We start from the raw sequence: 19132 nt of genomic DNA on the forward strand, positions 1-19132 counted from the left end.
GGCTAAATAGAGGGACAGAATACAAACTGAAAACTATTAAAAGGTCATTGCAGAATTCAAGTTAAATATAAGGATGTCCAAATTATTAGTAATAGGGGTATTTTGGAACCATATTGAATATGGCCATGGTTTAATTTCCACCTGCAGATAATGATTCTTTGTATTATTATCCCTTAATTCCTTTAACTACTGCTGATGTACAATTAGTTGCTGTTTCCATTTTTCCCAGTTATGAACAATGCTGCTTGAAGAAATTGCGTGCATTGGCGAGTTATTCCAGGAGTGTGAAATTGCTGGGTTATAAGCTCTATGCATGATATAATGCCGCAGTTGTTTTTACAGTGTTTGTGTGATGATTCCTGTGTGGTAACATTTAAAACAGGTCTTACCGAAATGCAGAAAAGTGCTTTCTTTAATTCATACATGTGCAGTTAAAATATCACATGAACATATCTATGTAATCTGGCCAGAAAAAGGTTTTACTAGCATTCCTAATAACCCTTCTTGCCTCATCCAAATAAATCTATCCTTGCTCCCCACAAGTGAACAATGTCCTGACTGACAACATGGCTTGGTTTTTTGTTTTTGAATCCTACACAAATGGAACTGTACAGTATATGCTCTTTAGTATCTTAATTTGTTCAATATTTTGTGAAACTGATCCATGGTTTTTTGAGTATCTCTAGATAGTAATATTTTATTGTGTTCCATTGTTTGAATATTCCACAGTTTATTTAAGCAGTTTACGTTAATGGACATTGAACTCTTCAGTTTGGGACTATTGGAAATAATGCTGCTGTGAGCATATTTTAATATTTCTGATAGGGTATAAGTGCATGTATTTCTCTTGGGTGTATACCCTGGACATAGTGGATCAATGATTCTAAAGTTGCCTGCCTTTTTTTTTTTTTTTTTTTAGCTGATCTATATGTATCCCAGATGTAGACCCTATGACTGGATATATTTTGCAAGTAATTTTTCCCACACTGTGGCTTGTTTGAATTGGTATCTTTTTTTTTTTCCTTTTTTCTTTTTTGGCCACCCTGTGGCATCTAGAGTTCCTGGGCCAGGGATCACATCCGAGCTGAAGTAGCAAGCCACAGTTGTGACCTATGGCAGTACTGGGCCAAGGGTTGAAACTGTGTCCTGGTGCTGCAGAGATGCCACTAATCCTGTTGCTCCTTAGCAGGAACTCCAGTGTCATTTTTTTTTTTTTTGGCTAACACCTGCTACATGCAGAAATTCCTTGCTAGGAATGAAACCCACACCACAGCAGTGACCCGAGCCACAGCAGTAACTACATCAGTTCCTTAACCTGCTGGCCACCAGGGAAGTTTTTTTTTTTTTTTTTTTTTAATTTTTATTTTTCCATCATAGCTGGTTTACAGTGTTCTGTCAGTTTTCTACTAACCAGGGGAATTTTTAATTGGTGTTTTCTGATGAAATGAATTCTTAGTTTTTTTAATTAATTAATTTATTTATTTATTTATCTGTCTGTCTGTCTGTCTTTTTAGGACCCTGCCTGTGGCACATGGAAGTTCCCAGCCTAGGAGTCAAATCAGGGCTGTAGTTGCTGGCCTACACCATCTACACCATAGCCACAGCAATTCCAGATCTGAGCCGTGTCTGCAACCTACACACAGCTCAGGGCAACACTGGATCCTTAACCCACCAAGTGAGGCCAGGGATTGAACCTGCGTCTTTGTGGATACTAGTTGGGTTTGTTACTGCTGAGCCATGAGGGGAACTTTGAGTTCTTTATTTTAATGTCATCTAATCTTTATGGGCATCAGTCTTCCGTTCCTGTGTAAGAAACATTTACCTGCCCTGAAGACAAGAAGATAATCTATATTTTTTCCTACAAGTTTTATTATACATATTTAGATCTATACTTTGTAATTAATTTTTTTGTGTTATTGTGTGAGGTAGGATTAAGCTTTATTTTTTCCATATTAACTCAGCATCATTTATTTTAAAAGTATATCTTAACCCCAGGGATTTGTCACCTTTGTCATATACTGAATTCCTTATGTGTTGAGTCTCTTTTGGACTTTTTTCTGTTCTGATGGTCTGTTTGTTCACACAGAGTTTGAATCATAAATAAGAAGCCTTGTAATAAGTTTCAGTGTCTGAATGGTTCCCCCTCATAGTTTTTCTTGAACTGTGGTTCCTTACTATAGTTTTCCTATATGTTCTTTTGTGTGTGAGGTTTTTTTATATATGTACTTTTCTGTTATTTTGTTCAATTCCATAAAATTAGCTTATTGGTATTTTTATTGGCATTGCCTTGAATTTATCAACCTGGGGGGAATTAATATCTCTATGCTGTTAAGTCATCTTATCCAAGAACAGAGGATGTCTTCCCATTTGTTCAAGTCTACCTTAGTGTTTGTCAGGAATTTTTTTTTTTCCTTCTGCTTTTTTTTTTTTTAATTACTCAATGAGGAGTTCCCGTCGTGGCTCAGTGGTTAACAAATCCAACTAGGAACCATGAGGTTGCGGGTTCGATCCCTGGCCTTGCTCAGTGGGTTAAGGATCCAGTGTTGCCGTGAGCTGTGGTGTAGGTTGCAGATGTGGCTCAGATCCCACGTTGCTGTGGCTCTGGTGTAGGACGGCAGCTGCAGCTCTGATTCGACCCCTAGCCTGGAAACCTCCATATGCCGCGGGTGTGGCCCAAGAAATGGCAAAAAGACAAAAAAAAAAAAAAAAAAATTACTCAATGAATTTTATTACATTTATAGTTGAACAACAATCATCACAACCAAATTTTATAACATTTCCATCCCAAACCCTCAGTGCATCCCCCGTACCCCCCAACCTATCTCATTTGGAAACTCTGAGTTTTTCAAAGTCTGTGAGTCAGTGTCTGTTCTGCAACGTTCATTGTGTCCTTTTTTTAGATTTCACATGTAAGTGATAGCATTTGATGTTGGTGTCTCATTGTCTGACTGACTTCACTTAGCATGATAGTTTCTAGGTCCATCCGTTTCTGCAAATGCCATTATTTCTTTCCTTTTGATGGCTGAGTAATATTCCATTGTGTATATATACCACATCTTTATCCACTCCTCTGCTGATGGAAATTTAGGTTGTTTCCAACCTAAATTTTTAAGGATTTTCTTTGTGTAAGCTTTTTCCATTCTCATTAGATTTTCCTTAAGTATTTAACCTTACATTGTAAGTAAGATTTTCTCTGCCATTATGTCTTCATTTCACAGTTTCTGTAAATGAAAGCTACTAATTTTGTATCTTAATTTTATAATTTGCTACTTCACTGAATTATTTATGAGTTTATTATTTATTTTCCAGGATTTTCCAAGCATAGTACTATATCATCTACAAATTGAGTACCTTTGCTTGTTTATTAACTCTTATGCCTCTAATTGTTTTTGTTTGTCTAATTGCATGGGCTAGTTCCTTTAGCACAATGGTAGAGGGCATTCTTGCCTTGTTTTAGAGGTAATGCCCCCTATTGTTTTTCCATTGATTAAGAGAAATGCCTTTTAGAACTAAGGTATGCAGTTGACCCTTGAACAACATGGAGTTTAGGCATACCAACCCTCCACACAGTGGAAAATCCATGTATAACTTTATAGTTGGCCCTCCATATCTGCAGTTCCACATTCAAGGATTCAGTTGTAGATTGGATGGTACTGTAGTATATATTTATTGAAAAAAAAATCCATATGTAAGGAACCCATGCAGTTCAACCTCATGTTCGTGGGTCTGCTGTATATTTTATCATATTGAGAAGGTATCCTGTTTTCTTAAAAAAATGTGTATTAAATTTTGTCAAAAGTTTTTCTGAACATCAGTGAGGACGATGGTGATTCTGTTCCTCTGATATATTAATATAGTATATGACATTGATAAATTTCTCAATACTCAACAAATTTTGCATTCCTAGAATGAATTTCATTGGTCATGGTGTTATTTTCTTAATGTGTTATTGGATTCTGTTTCCTAGTATTTTGTTTAGAATTTTGCATTGGTATTCATGAAAAATTGGCCTCTGGTTTCGTAGTACTTTATTATGGCTGCTGCTTAAGAGGAATTAGAAATTTTTTTCCCCTTTTTCAGTGCTCTGGAATAATTTGTACAGCATTAGAACTATGTGATTTTGGAAGATTTGATAGAATTCCTTGTGAAACGATCTGGATTGAGTGGTTTTTAGTGTTACATTTCCTTGGAAACTTTATTTCTCTTGTGGAAATTAGTCTGTTTTAAGCTTTCTTTCTTTTGGCCACATCTGCAGCATGTGGGCCAGGGATCGAACCTGCACCGCAGCAGTGACCAAACCTGGGCCACAGCAGTGACAATGCTGGATCCTTAACCCCACTGCAAAACAACGGAACTCCTGCTTTAAGCTTTCTAACCTGAATGGAATCATCATTAGCAATCTTATGTTTTTCTAGGAAATGTTAATTTGATCTAACATAGAGGTCAGTAAAATGGTCATATGATTTAAAAAATATTTTCTGATTCAATGGTCAACACCTTTTATTTTTTGTATATGTGCTTTCTCTTTTCCTGTGTTAAATGAGCTAGTGGTTTATTTGTTTGTCTTCCCCTCCCCCCCAAAAATGGAATTTTGACTAGTTAGGTTTAGTATTTTTCTGTTTTCCTCATTAAGTTCTGCTTTGTTCTCCACAATTTCTTTATGTTTTCTTTGGTTTATTTTTATTCCAGTTTTTTTCCCCTTAACTAGTAATTAACTTATTCTTAGTATTTCCTTTTATTGGCAGGTGTTTTGTGCAGTGAATTTTCCTTTGACCACTGCTTCTTTTTTTTTTTTTTTTTTTGTCTTTTTTTTTAGGGCCGCAGGTGCAGCATATGGAAGTTCCCAGGCTAAGGGTCAAATCACCACAGCCACAGCAACTCAGGATCTGAGCCACATCTGCGACCTATACCACAGCTCATGGCAGCACTTGATCCTTAACCCACTGAGCGAGGTCAGGGATCGAACCTACATCCTCATGGATACTAGTCGGGTTTGTTACTTCTGAGCCACGACAGGAACTACTGACCACTGCTTTGTTGAATGCATTCTATAGATTCTAATATGTACTTTGATTATCATTATTTCTTTAAAAGTCTTTAATTTCAGTTTGTATTTTCCTTTTCACTTAGGCATTAATAGATTTTTTAAATATTCAGGTATAAGAACCCTTTTTGTTTTTGTTGGTTAAATCTAGGTGAATTTTATGTTGATTATTATGGAGTTTGAATATAATATGCCTAGATATAGAGTTTTTTGTTTGTTATATTTTTGTTTTGTATTCAGCTTGTTTGATGATCTCTTAGTTTCCTAGATCTGAGGTTGTTTGGTATCTGTAATTAATTTTGGAAAATTCTCATCCATATTACTTCAAATATTGTGTTCCTTTCTCTCATTCTTCTCCATTATGTGTATGTTATACACCCTTTGTAAACTGTCCCACAGTTCTTGGATATTATGTTTGTCTTTTCATTCTTTTTTTTTTCTTTGCAACTCAGTTTTGGAAGTTTCATTTCTGTATCTTTGAACAGCCATGTTCAGTCTACCAAGCCCTTCCTTCGTTGGAATTCATTTCTATTCTAGTGGAGTTTTGTTGTTATTGTTGTTATTTGTGTGTTTTGGCTGTGGCATGCAGTGGCTTGACATGGGATCTCATTTCCCAGACTGGACTGAACCCCAGCCTCAGGGGTTGAATCAGAGTTGCAGCTGCCAGCCTACATCACAGCCACAGCGATGCCAGATCTGAGCTGAGTCTGCAACCAACACCACAGCTTGCAGCAACAACGAATGCTTAACCCACTGGGCGAGGCCAGGTATTGAACCTACGTCCTCATGGATAGTAGTCAGGTTTGTTACCACTAAGCCACATTGGGAACTCCAACTAGCAATTCTTTTAACTGTAGTTCCCTGTTACACAGGAGCCCAAGAAAATCTTTTATTCCCTTCAGTTTAAGCTACACGAGTTCCTTTATATTTATCTTTAGCCCACTGCTACTTTTCTGAATTCAGAATAAAACCTGATTTTTAAAAATCTTAACTAGTTATACCTTGAAACTCTAAATAAATCTGCTTCTTAAAGACAAGTTCCAGCCTCAGGCCTTCGATAGTTCTTTTATCTTAATATTTGTGGTAACTTAAATAAGAAGAAAAGTTTCTCTACCCAAGAAGAAGGCAGATCTGAATCCTTTAATGTGTAGATGAACTGTAGTCTACCAAACACTACTGTAAGGTAGTCACCTGAGAAAACACAGGTGAAATAACATCAACTTAGCTGGAAACCAGGACTGTTTATCATGTAATTACTCTCTCTCCAACCTCACTTCACTTCCTCTTGACTGCGGTGCCTTTCATGCTTGCATCAACTGGTGGGTCAATTAGTTTTATGGTATATTATGGCAGGGGTCACTGGGCTTCCATCTTTCATTCGCCTTCCTGAAATCCCTACAGTGCTCCCTGCAGGCCTTTGGGTGCTTGTTGGGAGCAATTGCACATCTGTAAGTAAAGGTGCTGAATATTGTACAAGTCAAAAGTTTTCCTAAGCTCATTAGTGAAGAAATAGCAATTACTGACTGGCTCTTGCCTAGATTTGAAAAAAGTGTACCCTAGAGGCCAGGCCCAAGGGGAGAAGAGCACTTTCTCTCAGCATTGAGTAAAATAGGACTATTTCTTTAATTAGGAGCCTTGGGAATCCCGCATGGTTAGTCCCTTAGCCCCGTTCCTCCATCCTGTCAATTATGAGGGCAGAAGGAAACTGAATTCCCATCTCCCACCTAAGTAGCCCAGAGCTCTTGCATCTCATTGCACTCTTCTGCCAGTTCTTGGGACAGATGTGATGCCACACACAATCTCTCTGGAGGGGACTTCTAATTATACTCTTACCAAGTCTTACTTGTCTCACTATAGCTTTCAGATCTTGGGTCCTCTCCCGGCAGGAACCAGTTCTATCTTGTGTAACATTTGAGTAACTCCAATCCACTCAGGATTTTTTTCCTCTCTAGGGAGCCAGTGAATATCAGTTAAGGGCCTTGGACTGTCCTTAAAGAAGTAAAGATCTAAGAGAGGAGACAAGTATAAACAATCAGGTGGTTAGCATGGCCTGTTGATCCATTCATGAAACCCCTGGGAGGGATGTTGAACTTCTATAATTAAAGGCAGGCTATATAGAAGAGGTGATGCAAACTAAGTGTAGAAGTGTTATTTATAGTATTATTTATAGTGTTCAGGATCAGATTTGAATAAACATGTCAATCCTGAGCACAAAGGCACTGAAAAAATACATCTCATTCTCTGGTATGTAAGAGGACAATCTTTGAAGTAGGTGAAACAGCTAGAGGGGTCACTTGGGACATTGTATAAGATGTGTACATTAGGATGTCAATCTCAGTTTAAATGTTAGTTGAAGTTGATGGAATCCATTGACATAGGATGAGATTTGCAGTTTTTAGAAAGGTAGCCTGTGTATGCTCCTTAGTAGAATGGAATGAAGGGGGCCTATTTATAGTTTCTGCATAATAAATTACCCAGAACACAGCAGTTTAAAACAACTACCATTTATATACTTCACAGTTCTTTTGGTTGACAATTTGGGCTGTGCTTAGCTGGGCTCGCTCATGTGTTTGCAGTCAACTGCCAGTTTGATTTCATTTTCCAACAGTGTACGTGGAACATGTACACATGACGCCAGAGGGGTCTAGAAGAGCACACATTCCACTCTGAAGGTGCTTTTCAAGTATGTGTCGTGTGCCTGCACCACACTGCCCAGTGCAGTCACATGAGTGAGCCCAGGGTGGAAGGGGTCTCAGTTCCACAGAGAGGATGTGGCTGCAGGAAAGGGATAAAATGGTACCTCTTTTTGCAGTCACCACAGGGTCAACTCTTTATATTGCAGGAATTTCAAATGAGAGAGAGTAGCTTTATATAGATATAATTGATTTATATAAGAAAATGCACATTCTTACAATATACAGTTTATCTATATATACACTTACGAAACCATCATCACAGTCAAGGTGGTGAACTCCCCAAAGTTTCCTCATGTCCCTTTGTAGTTGTACCCCAGACAACCAATGAACAGACAAGATTCTTGACCTTTTGTGCTTTTGAAGTCACTAAAACTTGTTATCTGTTTATCTGACAAATGTCCCTTGATGCTTCTGTTCCATACCTAACACCTCCATGAATGACCTCTCTTTCTAGAGGCTGGTATCTTAGGTCCATTCTGTTTTGGACCTTAGGAAAACGGGTTCTCACCTTCACTTTTTTTTTTCCCTTTCATTGATTGTTTCTTCTCATTAGTTGAGTCATGGTAGATCAGTGGTTCGCGTTCAGGAGTGATCTTTGTCCCTAAGGGACATTTGGCAGTGCCTGGACTTTTTTTAAATTTTATTTTTTTAAGGGACACACCTGTGGCATGTGGAAGTTCCCAGGGTAGGAGTTGAATCAGAGCTACAGCTGCTGGCCTATGCCACAGCTACAGCAATGCAGGATCCAAGCCACATATGCGACCTACACCACAGCTCCTGGCAACACCAGATCCTTAACCCACTAAGTGAGGCCCAGGATCAAACCCACATCCTCATGAATTCCATTCTCTTCCCCTGAGTCACAACCAGAACTAGTAGTTTATTTTCATGAGAAGTTTAGTCATTGGTTGGCCATTCTTTTTCCTTGACTGAGCATCAGTGTGCTGCTTCAAGATTGTCTTTGTCAGGAATGTTTTCTTCTCTATCATAAATAGTGTTTCTTTTCTATATTTTCAGATTACATATTCAGGCACACCAGTTATCAGCCCTTGGGGTCTCTGTTGCCTGCCCTTAACTTTGTTATCTCACTGAGAGTATATTCCTCTAGTGAAAAGTCTCCTCAGGGCCCCCTTCATGTCCCTGTTCCTCAGACTGTAAATGAAAGGGTTCAGCATGGGGGCAATCACTGTGTACATCACTGAGGCTATTGTACCCTTCCTGGAGGGATGGGCTGTTCCAAAAGTGAGGTAGACCCCAAGGCCTGCACCATAAAACAAGGAGACAACTGAGAGGTGAGACCCACAAGTGGAAAAGACTTTGTATTTCCTGCCAGCTGACGAAATGCCCATTATGGAGGAGATAATTCTAGAATAAGAAAAAAGGATCCCAATCAGGGGAATAACACCCAGCAGGCCAGTTACAAAATACAGCACGATGTCATTGACAAGGGTGTCAGAGCAGGCAAGCTTGAGAATCTGAGCATGCTCGCAGAAGAAGTGGGGAATTTCTGTCTCTTGGCAGAAGGACACCCTCAAAACCATCAAACTTTGAACCAAAGAATATGTCAGGCAGATTAACCAAGAGAGCAGAAGCAAGAGACCACAAAGGCGAGGGCTCATGATAACTGTGTAGTGCAGAGGGTGACAGATGGCCACGAACCGGTCATAGGCCATCACCGTCAGTAGCAAATCATCTAGCCCAGCGAAAATCATGAAAAAATACATCTGGGTAAGACAGCCCTCATACGTGATGGCTTTGTTCTGCATCTGGATGTTCACTAACATCTTGGGGAGGGTGGTGGAGGTGAAACAGATGTCGGTGAAGGACAGGTTGGAGAGGAAGAAGTACATGGGGGTGTGGAGGTGGGAGTCAGAGGTGACAGCCAGGATGATGAGAAGATTCCCAAACACAGTGACCAGGTACATGGACAGGAACAGCCCAAAGAGGAGGGGCTGCAGGTCCATATCTTCTGAAAATCCCAGAAGGATGAATTTTGACATAGCTGTTTGGTTCCCTATTTCCATATAGTTCATGGAAATTGTCTGTAAAGAGGCAAGAACAATGTTCACTGACAGGAATGTGCCATACATTTGAAACTTACTCATAAAGTCTTAATGTTTTACATAGGAGTTGTTTTCTTTAACTGATCAAGGTCTCAATAATGCCTTCCTTTCCTTGCTTCTACCACTACTACCAGGAACACTTTCATTTTCTCTTTTAAAATGAAAGTCCCTATGGGAGTTCCCATTGTGACTCAGTGGTAAGAACCCTACTAGTATCCATGAGGCTGCGGGTTTGACTGCTGGCCTTGCTTGGTGGGTTAAGGATCTGGTGTTGCTGCAAGCTTGGCACAGGTCACAGATGTGGCTTGGATCTGGCATTGCTGCGGCTGTGGTGTAGGCTGGCAGCTGCAGCTATGATTCCACCCCTAGCCTGGGAACTTACATATGCCAAAGGTGAAGCTGTAAAAAGCAGCCTCCCCGCCCCCCAAAAGAATATCCCTATACATGCTACTCTATATGGAATGGATGAACACAAGGACCTACTGCACGGCACAAGGAAATCTGCTCAAAACTCTGTAGTGACCTATATGGAAAAAGAATCTGAAAAGGAATGGGTTTATGTATATGTATAACTGATTCACTTTGCTGTACATGAAACTGCCACAACAGTGTAAGTCAATTATAAGCCAATAAAATTTAAAATAAAAATAAAATGAATGTCCCATGAAATAATGGCATTTGTAGCAACATGGATGCAACTAGGGATTATCATACTAAGTGAAGTAAGTCAGAAAGAAAAGTCACTTATTTGTGGAATCTAAAATGTGGCACAAGTGAACTTATCTATGAAACAGGAGCAAACTCATGGACAAGGAGAAGAGACTTGGGGTTGCCAAGGGGGACCCTTGGCATATACACCTTAAAAAATGTTTAGTATATATGTATATAACTGAACCACTTTGCTCTACAGCAGAAATTAACACAACATTGTAAATCAACTATACTTCCACAATGATAATCAGCAAAGAATGACCCACACCAGGCAAAGTTCTCTTGCATCTTCTCTGACTCATGGCTAGTCTTTTGCTGTATAATTCCTGTGAAAGTTCCAGCCTCGTGAACATTTCCTTTGTGTCTTGTAGTTGTGGTCTCAAGTCTCAGGAAAATGTAGAGAAGAGGGAGATCATTGGGAGTTGCAGAATTTAAGGATGTTTTCTTGCCCTCATGCCATTTGCCTTGAAACAATAGCACAAAACAGACCATTCTCTATCTCAAGTTTGACTCAGAGAAGGATATTTTGCAAAGACTTTGCAGAGAATTCATTCATTATTGTACAGTAACCTCTCCATTACTGTCTATTTACCCCTCTCTCACAGTTGTAATGATCAGTGTAACATGATACACCCCAATTCCAAAGATTAGATCAGAGCCCCCAACATATTCTAATTGTGACCTGCATAATTGTGTTGTAGTTCTTTAAATTTCTTTTTCTTTCTTTCCTTATTTTTTTTTTTTTTTTGTCTTTTGTCTTTTTTAGGGCTGCACCCACGGCATATGGAGGTTCCCAGGCTAGGGGTCTAATTGGAGCTGTTGCTGCCAGCCTACGCCAGAGCCACAGCAACACCAGATCTGAGTCGCATCTGCAACCTACACCACAGCTCAGGCAATGCTGGATTCTTAACCCACTGAGAGAGGCCATGGATCGAACCCGCAACCTCATGGTTCCTAATCGGATTCGTTTCCACTGCGCCAAGACAGGAACTCCATAAATTATTTATTTATTTATTTATTTATTTATTTATTTATTTATTTGGCTGCACCCTTGGCGTATGGAAGTTCCTGGGCCAGGGATCAAACCCACACTACAACAATGACCAGATTCCCAGCAGTGATAACTCCAGATCCTTAACTTGCTGAGCCACAAGAGAATGCCCTGATTAAGACTGTAATTGTAATGTATACATGTAAGGATAACCTGACCCCCTTGCTGTACAGTGGGAAAAAAAAAAAAAAAAAAGACTTTTATGATCCATCCACTCAAGGAAAATGATTAGAAGTATTAACTGGTCAAACATAAGGCATATTAACTTAGTTGAATATCCAAAAATTTTGCAGAAGATGAATGAGGACAGGCAGTTTTTAAAACAGTGTGATGGACATAAATACAGAAATATCAATGGAGCAGACTGGATAGTCAAGAAAGGTTTTAGGTAAAATGAGAATTTAGTACATAATATGGACACATCATAAGTTAACCCAGAAAAGGGGAATGATGTAATAAATGGTGTCTAGAAAACTAGAAAACGTTTTAAAAAATACCTCAAAAGAGACCTAATAGAAAAGAGAGTGGGCGAAATTAAAATCTAAACACAGGTAGAAATGAATATAGAGAAGGTATTTATATGATTTCTTGAAGCGTGCAAGCTTCCTAAGCAGAAGAAATGTGAAAGAAATCACAGAGGATTAGACTAGTAGTTTAAAATACATTCAATAAATCATGTGTTTAAGAGTAATACCAAATGACATTAAAAGGCAAATTAAAGTCTGAGAGAGGAAGAATTTATAAGAAAATATGAAAGTATAATATATGAAAGCTCTTTAAAACTGGAAGAAAAAATAAAAAGGCTAAATACAAGTAGATAAAAACATGAAAAAAATTCTCAAGTTTCATGAGTATAATCAATGAAAACCAAAATAAAGGAAGAATTAACGCTATTTACTATTTTTATCTTTCTTTCTTTTTTTTTTGGCTGTGCCTGCAGCATGTGGATGTTCCCAGATCAGGGCTCAAACTCATGCCACAGCTATAACCAGAGCCACAGCAGTGACAATGCTGGATCCTTAACCCGCAGAGCCATGAGGGAAGACCTTTTTTTTTTTTTTAACAATATTTCAAATTTTTTCATTATTGGTATATTTGGTATGATTAGTGACCTTTGATGTTAGTACTATTACTGAAGTCTCAAATGATGGTTAGCATTTTTTAGCAATAAAGTATTTTTTAGTTAAGGTATGCACATTGTTATTTTAGACATAATGATATTGCACACTTAATAGGCTACAGTATAGTATAAATGTAACTCTTACATGCATTGAGAAACCAAAATAATTGTGTAGCTCTCTCTTGGAATATTAGCTTTGTTACAGTGGTCTGGAACCAAACTCACAATATCTTGGAGGTCTGCCCGTGTAATTTTTATAGAATATTACTGTTAGAGTACAGACCTTCCTTGACTTATAAAGGGGTATGTCCCAATAAACATATTGTAAATCAAGAATATCATTAGGTTGAAAATACATTAAATATGCTTAACCAACCCAACATCATAGCTTAGCCTAGCCTACCTTAAAACGTGATGAGAACACTTAACGCTTACAAGTGTTCAATTAGCCTACAATTGGGCAAAATTATATAAAACAAAGTATTTTTAAAATTGAAAGTATAGGGAGTTCCTCTTGTCGTTCAGGGGAAACAAATCTGACTAGTATCCATGAGGATTTGGATTCAATCCCTAGCCTTGCTCAGTGGGTCAGGAATTAGGTGTTGCTATGAACTATGATGTATGTCGCAGATGAGGCTTGGATCCTGCATTGCTGTGGCTGTGGTGTAGGCTGGTGACTGCAGCTCTAATTCAGCCTCTAGCCTGGGAACTTCCATATGCTGCGGGTGAGGCCCTAAAAAAAAAAATTGAAAGTGTATTTAACTTAGAGTGTTGTATTAACTTCAAGTGTACAGCAGAAGGATTCAGTTTTCAGATTCCTTTTCAGATTCTTTTCCACTACAGGTTATTATAAGATAATTGAGTATAGTTCCCACAAGGCCTATTGTTTTCAAAATCAGCTTTTTATTTGTCCTTTATCTTAATAAGTATTGTTTTCAGTCCAATACTTACATATTTTAGTTTATAAAACACACATATACACATATACATCCGTGTGCATGTGTGTATGGAGGGACTATTATAGGTGTTTTTTAGAGTCAGAAGATGAAATGTCTCTTTGCCACATTGTGTCTTATAGACTTTTTAAATATAACATTCAAATATTTAACATTGCACTAATAAAATACAAACACAGGAAAATGTGCTGCTTAATTGAGCATGTGAAACTGAATATATTCCTTATATTGTGTTATACTGTTGTCATATTTTTCATTAGTCAGTAATTCATATGCTTTTACAAGTCCCAAACCTCATAAAATTTTAATAATAAGCAAGGAAATAAATAGTTATTAAGAGTATAAGGAAAATTTTAAGTGCCTTTTCCCTAACTGGAAAAATAAGGTATAATGGCATTTCCACATTAGGTTGTACAGATTTACGAACAAGTAAACTAGTTTTTTTAACATTCTAAAAACATTATTTGGAATAGGCATAAAAAGTTAATGTGAATAATAATCCAGATAGAAAATATGCAATAATTATAAATCAATAGCATGAGGTTATAAAGGAATAAAAATCTAATAAAACAAATAGAAGACCAAAACTCCATTATTCTGAAAGTTACGCAGAACAGAATATACATGACAAAAATCAAATTACTAACAAAGAGAATGACAGGGAATCTGAATGAAGACAAAAAACGAAAAATACTAGAAAGAAGCTGATAGATTGGGGGGAGTACGTAACAAGTTTTTGTTTTTGTTTGGCCACAAGGCCTATTTTAGAATAAAATGTTGACTATCTCATGCAATTTATGGAATACTGCACCAGAAGTGAAAAACAGAATGGTTGTCTGGGAACAGAATGGTTGTTAGAGTATCAATAGTTTACCCTCGTGATTGCTTGGCTGACGGGTACCTTCAGCTTGCTGCTGCTGCTGCCCAGAATCATGAGAGACAGTCCTACTGAATATCACTAGTCTGAGAAAAGATCGAGTCAAAATTTATATACAGTTTACACTGAATGGATATCACTTTCATTCCCTTGTAAAGTCAAAAAATCTAAGTCAATATATCCTAAGTCAGGGATCATCTGTATAATGTTTGGAATATTGCTGTTAGAATATACTGTTTATGAAGTGGATTTTCTTTTTTTTGGCCATATCTGTGGCATATGAAATTCCAGGCCAAGGATCAAATCCAAACCACTGCTGTGACAACTCTGGATCCTTAAAACTACTGCATCACAAGGGAACACCCCATCATTCCTTTCTTGATGATATAAATCCCTGTTTATCTCTCTCTCTCTCTTTTTTTTTTTTGCTTTTTAGAGCTGTACCTGCAGCATATGGAAGTTCCCAGGCTAGGGGGCAAACCAGAGCTATAGCTGCCAGCCTATGCCACAGCCACAGCCACAACAACACAGGATCCAAGCTGCCTCTGGAACTTGCACTGCAGCTCATGGCAATGACAGATCCCCCACTCACTGTGCGAGGCCAGGGATTGAACCCGCATCCTTACGGGTACTGATTGGGTTCATAACCACTGCGCCACAGTTTCACTGCACCTAAACATTTGTTTCTCAAATGCTTTGCAAACTAGCTTTACTCTCCTGGTTCCCTCATTAATAAATGAATCTTTGACACATGCTCACTCTATATTATATGAGAGAGGTGTTCTATTGGAAAATAATGCTTTGACATTAGACCCTCAACGTTTTACACTTCTGGAAACATTCTACGAAATTTCATAGGTCTGGACCTTCACATGTACCAGCCCTGCCATTGGGAGTCCTCTCTCACCAGGAAAAGCTCCATCCACCCTTCTATACTCTGTCTGGAAATCTCCCCCCCCCCCTTTTTGGGCTTAAGGTGCAGCATATGGAAGTTCCCAGGCTAGGGGTCAAATTGGAGCTGCAGCTGCCAGCCTATGGAGCTGCAGCTGCTGGCCCACAGCCACAGCAGCACCGGATCTGAGCTGTGTCTGCAACCTACACCACAGCTTTCAGCAAAGCCAGATCCTTATCCCACTGAGTGGGGTGAGGGATCAAACTGGAATCCTCATGGATACTAGTCTGGTTCATTTCCACTGAGCCACAATAGGAACTCCTCTGTCTGGAAATCTTCATTGGCATCTCCAGGCAGTGATGAGCACACTCTCTTTGGACCTACTCTGGACCTTGTGGAAACTGGACACACTTGGGGCAAGCTATCACACATTACATGCCTGTGTTCATTTCTGGGTTTGGCATGCTCCCAGGAGAGCAACTAATGTGTTATCTCTTTATGTGCAGTACCCTAGCTCAGTGTTAGGCATAGGGGAGAGGCTCTGTAGGTGTAGAAATGTCCTCTTGGGAAAAAAAAATGGGGAGGAGGGGAGTTCCCATTGTGGCTCAGTGGGTTAAGAACCTGACATAATTTCCATGAGGATGCAGGTTTGATCCCTGGTCTTTCTCAGTGGGTTAAGGATCTCATGTTGTTGCAGGCTGCAGCATAGGTTGAGGTGTGGCTTGGATCCAGCATTCCTGTGGCTGTGGCCTGCAGGTACAGCTCTGATTTGACCCTTGGCTTGGGAACTTCCATATGCTGCAGGTATGGCTATAAAAAGAAAAAAAGAAGGAAAAAAAAAAAAGAAAACAAAATGGGAAGGATATTCAAGTGAGTGTAGAGTGGGTCATGATGGGAGGTTCAGTGAAAGGAAAGTAGACTTAGAAGTAAGAGAACGTAGGGTGTAGCAGCATTTGGACAGCTGTGTCTAGACCCCCTTGATTTTTAAAAAAAATTTTATTTTTATTCAAGTATAGTTGATTTACAGTGTTGCATCAGTTTCTGCTTTTACAGCCGCTTGAATTTGGTGGGCTTTTCTTTCCCCTATATCCACACCTATGGGCCAGGAAAGCATTCAAGGAAAAGCTTTGGCTTCTTCTTACCTCTTTGCCACAGCAGTTTCTGAGCAATGCTAGGGGTCACAGTGGAATTTCTGAAAGTCCGGGCTCTGTGATCTTTGCTTCTCCTAATGAAAGACAAATAAGGACAGAGGTGAAGAAACAAAGAGCTAAGGTCAGAACTCAGGGCCAAAGGGCATTTACTCCTGGCCTGGGATAGATGAACCAGAGGCCAAGGATGTGATGGGGTTATTGAGGTCTGAATCCATTTGCTTCTCATTAAATAAACTGTTGCTTTAACTGTCTATTTCTGGAGAATTCCCCCCCTGAGGTTCAGGGAAGAGACCTGCTCTGCCACATTTACCTACTGGGAACAGAGTTGGGACCACGTGTAGGATTTGCCCTCCCCTGATCCCCACATCCTCCAGCTCCATGCCTCTGTCCTCATTGGGCCTTTTTCCTTCCTAAAGCAATTCTCTTCTTAGGTGTGACCTCCAGGGTACCCACCTCCCTTAGGGAACATCTCACTCCATCACCAGTTCCTTATTTATTTATTTATTTATTTTTATTTTATTTTCCCACTGTACAGCAAGGGGGTCAGGTTATCCTTAGATGTATACATTGCAATTACAGTTTTTTCCCCCACCCTTTCTTCTGTTGCAACATGAGTATCTAGACATAGTTCTCAATGCTATTCAGCAGGATCTCCTTGTAAATCTAATCTAGGTTGTGTCTGATAAGCCCAAGCTCCCGATCCCTCCCACTCCCTCCCCCTCCCATCAGGCAACCACAAGTCTCTTCTCCAAGTCCATGATTTTCTTTTCTGAGGAGATGTTCATTTGTGCTGGATATTAGATTCCAGTTATAAGTCATATCATATGGTATTTGTCTTTGTCTTTCTGGCTCATTTCACTCAGGATGAGATTCTCTAGTTCCATCCATGTTGCTGCAAATGGCATTATGTCATTCTTTTTTATGGCTGAGTAGTATTCCATTGTGTATATATACCACATCTTCCGAATCCAATCATCTGTCGATGGACATTTGGATTGTTTCCATGTCCTGGCTATTGTCCATCACCAGTTCCTTTTTTTTTTCTCTTCTCTTTTTATGGCTGCTCCTGTGGAATATGGAAGTTTCCAGCCAAGGGTTGATTCAGAGCTGCAGGCCTACGTCATAACCACAGCAACACCAGATCTGAGCTACATCTGCAAACTTTGCAGCATTTTGCAGTACTGCTGGATCCTTAACCCACTGAGCGAGGCCAGGGATTGAACCTGCATCCTGACGGAGACTACATTGGGTCCTTAACCCACTGAGCTACAATGGAAACTCCCTTCTCCAGTTTCTTTACAAGTCTAAATTTAAAAAACAGGAGTTCCTGTTGTGGCGCAGTGGTTAACCAATCCTACTAGGAACCATGAGGTTTCGGGTTCGATCCCTGGCCTTTCTCAGTGGGTTAAACGATTCGGTGTTGCCGTGAGCTGTGGTGTGTGTCCCAGACATGGCTCAGATCTGGCATTGCTGTGGCTCTGGCGTAGGCTGGTGGCTACAGCTCCAATTAGACCCCTAGCCTGGGAACCTCCATATGCGGTGGGAGCAGCCCAAGAAATGGCAAAAAGACAAAAAGACAAAAAAAAAAAAAAAAAAAAAAACAAGATTAAAAAAACATCTTTGGCCAAAGATCCCTGGGGACACTGATGGACCACACTTTGGAACAAATAATCAAAGGTGTGAAGAGAAGGGCAAGCTTTCCAAAGAGTCCCCTGGGTGACAGGGCAATGACCTTGACCATGCCCAGGACCAAACAGGCATGAGATATCTTGACCTTAATGTGTCTGAGAGAGTGAATCTGAGGTCAGGAGTAAATGAATGACCAGGGTGTCAGGTCCTTCACAGAGCCCTGTAGTCTGCTTTGCGGTCAGCCTAGCTGATGCCCCATCATTCATTTAGCATTCAACCTGTAAACCCTTTTTGAAGCAACTTCCACATTCAATAGAGTGATAAACAAGACAGATGAGGACCCCACCCTTATCCTTCTAGTTGTGGGTGAGGTTACGCCAGGAGACAAAGGATAAATAAACAGGTAAATAGATAATGACGTGTATAATTAAAATAAAATAGGACTATGTGCTGGAGCAAGCCTTGGGACTTTTCAGTTGGAGCTAAGATGGATATGTAGAGAAAAGGCCAAGCAGGAAGAAGGCTAGGGGAAAAAACATCCCTGGCACTCATGGGAGAGGAAAGTACACCTGCAAAGTCCCTGAGGCAGAAACTGATCTGATGTGTTTGAGTCACAGGACTGTGTTTCAGAAGCCAATATGGAAAATAGGGTGAGATGGTTAGGTTTTGTGTTATGTGTATTTTACTTACCACAGCAAAAAAATTGTCCAGTGCTTCCACACACACAGACGCAGACACAGGTGCGTGCGCACACACACACAAAGTAAAATTTTATTTTCTTGTGATTCCATTTCACTTTTATAGTGGGTTGTATTGTAGTGTGTCTTGCAGATCATCTAGTTAGTACAATGGTTTCATTTAGTTTGAATGTTGTGTTTTTTTTTTTTTTTTTTTTTTGGCTTTTGTCTTTTCAGGGCCACTCCTGCAGCATATGGAGGTTCC

The 19132-nt window shown here is 39.5% G+C and overlaps 1 protein-coding gene across 1 annotated transcript; it reads right to left on the reverse strand.

Annotated features, from left to right (window-relative positions):
* Positions 1–8825: 8825 nt before the first annotated feature.
* On the reverse strand, positions 8826–9764 carry LOC100512888 (olfactory receptor 7D4-like). The gene has a single exon (XM_005652836.4). It carries the CDS (start codon positions 9762–9764, stop codon positions 8826–8828), a length of 939 nt encoding a protein of 312 aa, XP_005652893.2.
* Positions 9765–19132: the final 9368 nt, after the last annotated feature.

This window comes from Sus scrofa, chromosome 2 (genome assembly GCF_054392235.1).
Source record: "Sus scrofa isolate SSC_HxYL_T2T_F1_AM1 chromosome 2, Sscrofa_HxYL_maternal_Yorkshire_Landrace_v2.0, whole genome shotgun sequence".
Lineage (NCBI taxonomy): Eukaryota > Metazoa > Chordata > Mammalia > Artiodactyla > Suidae > Sus > Sus scrofa.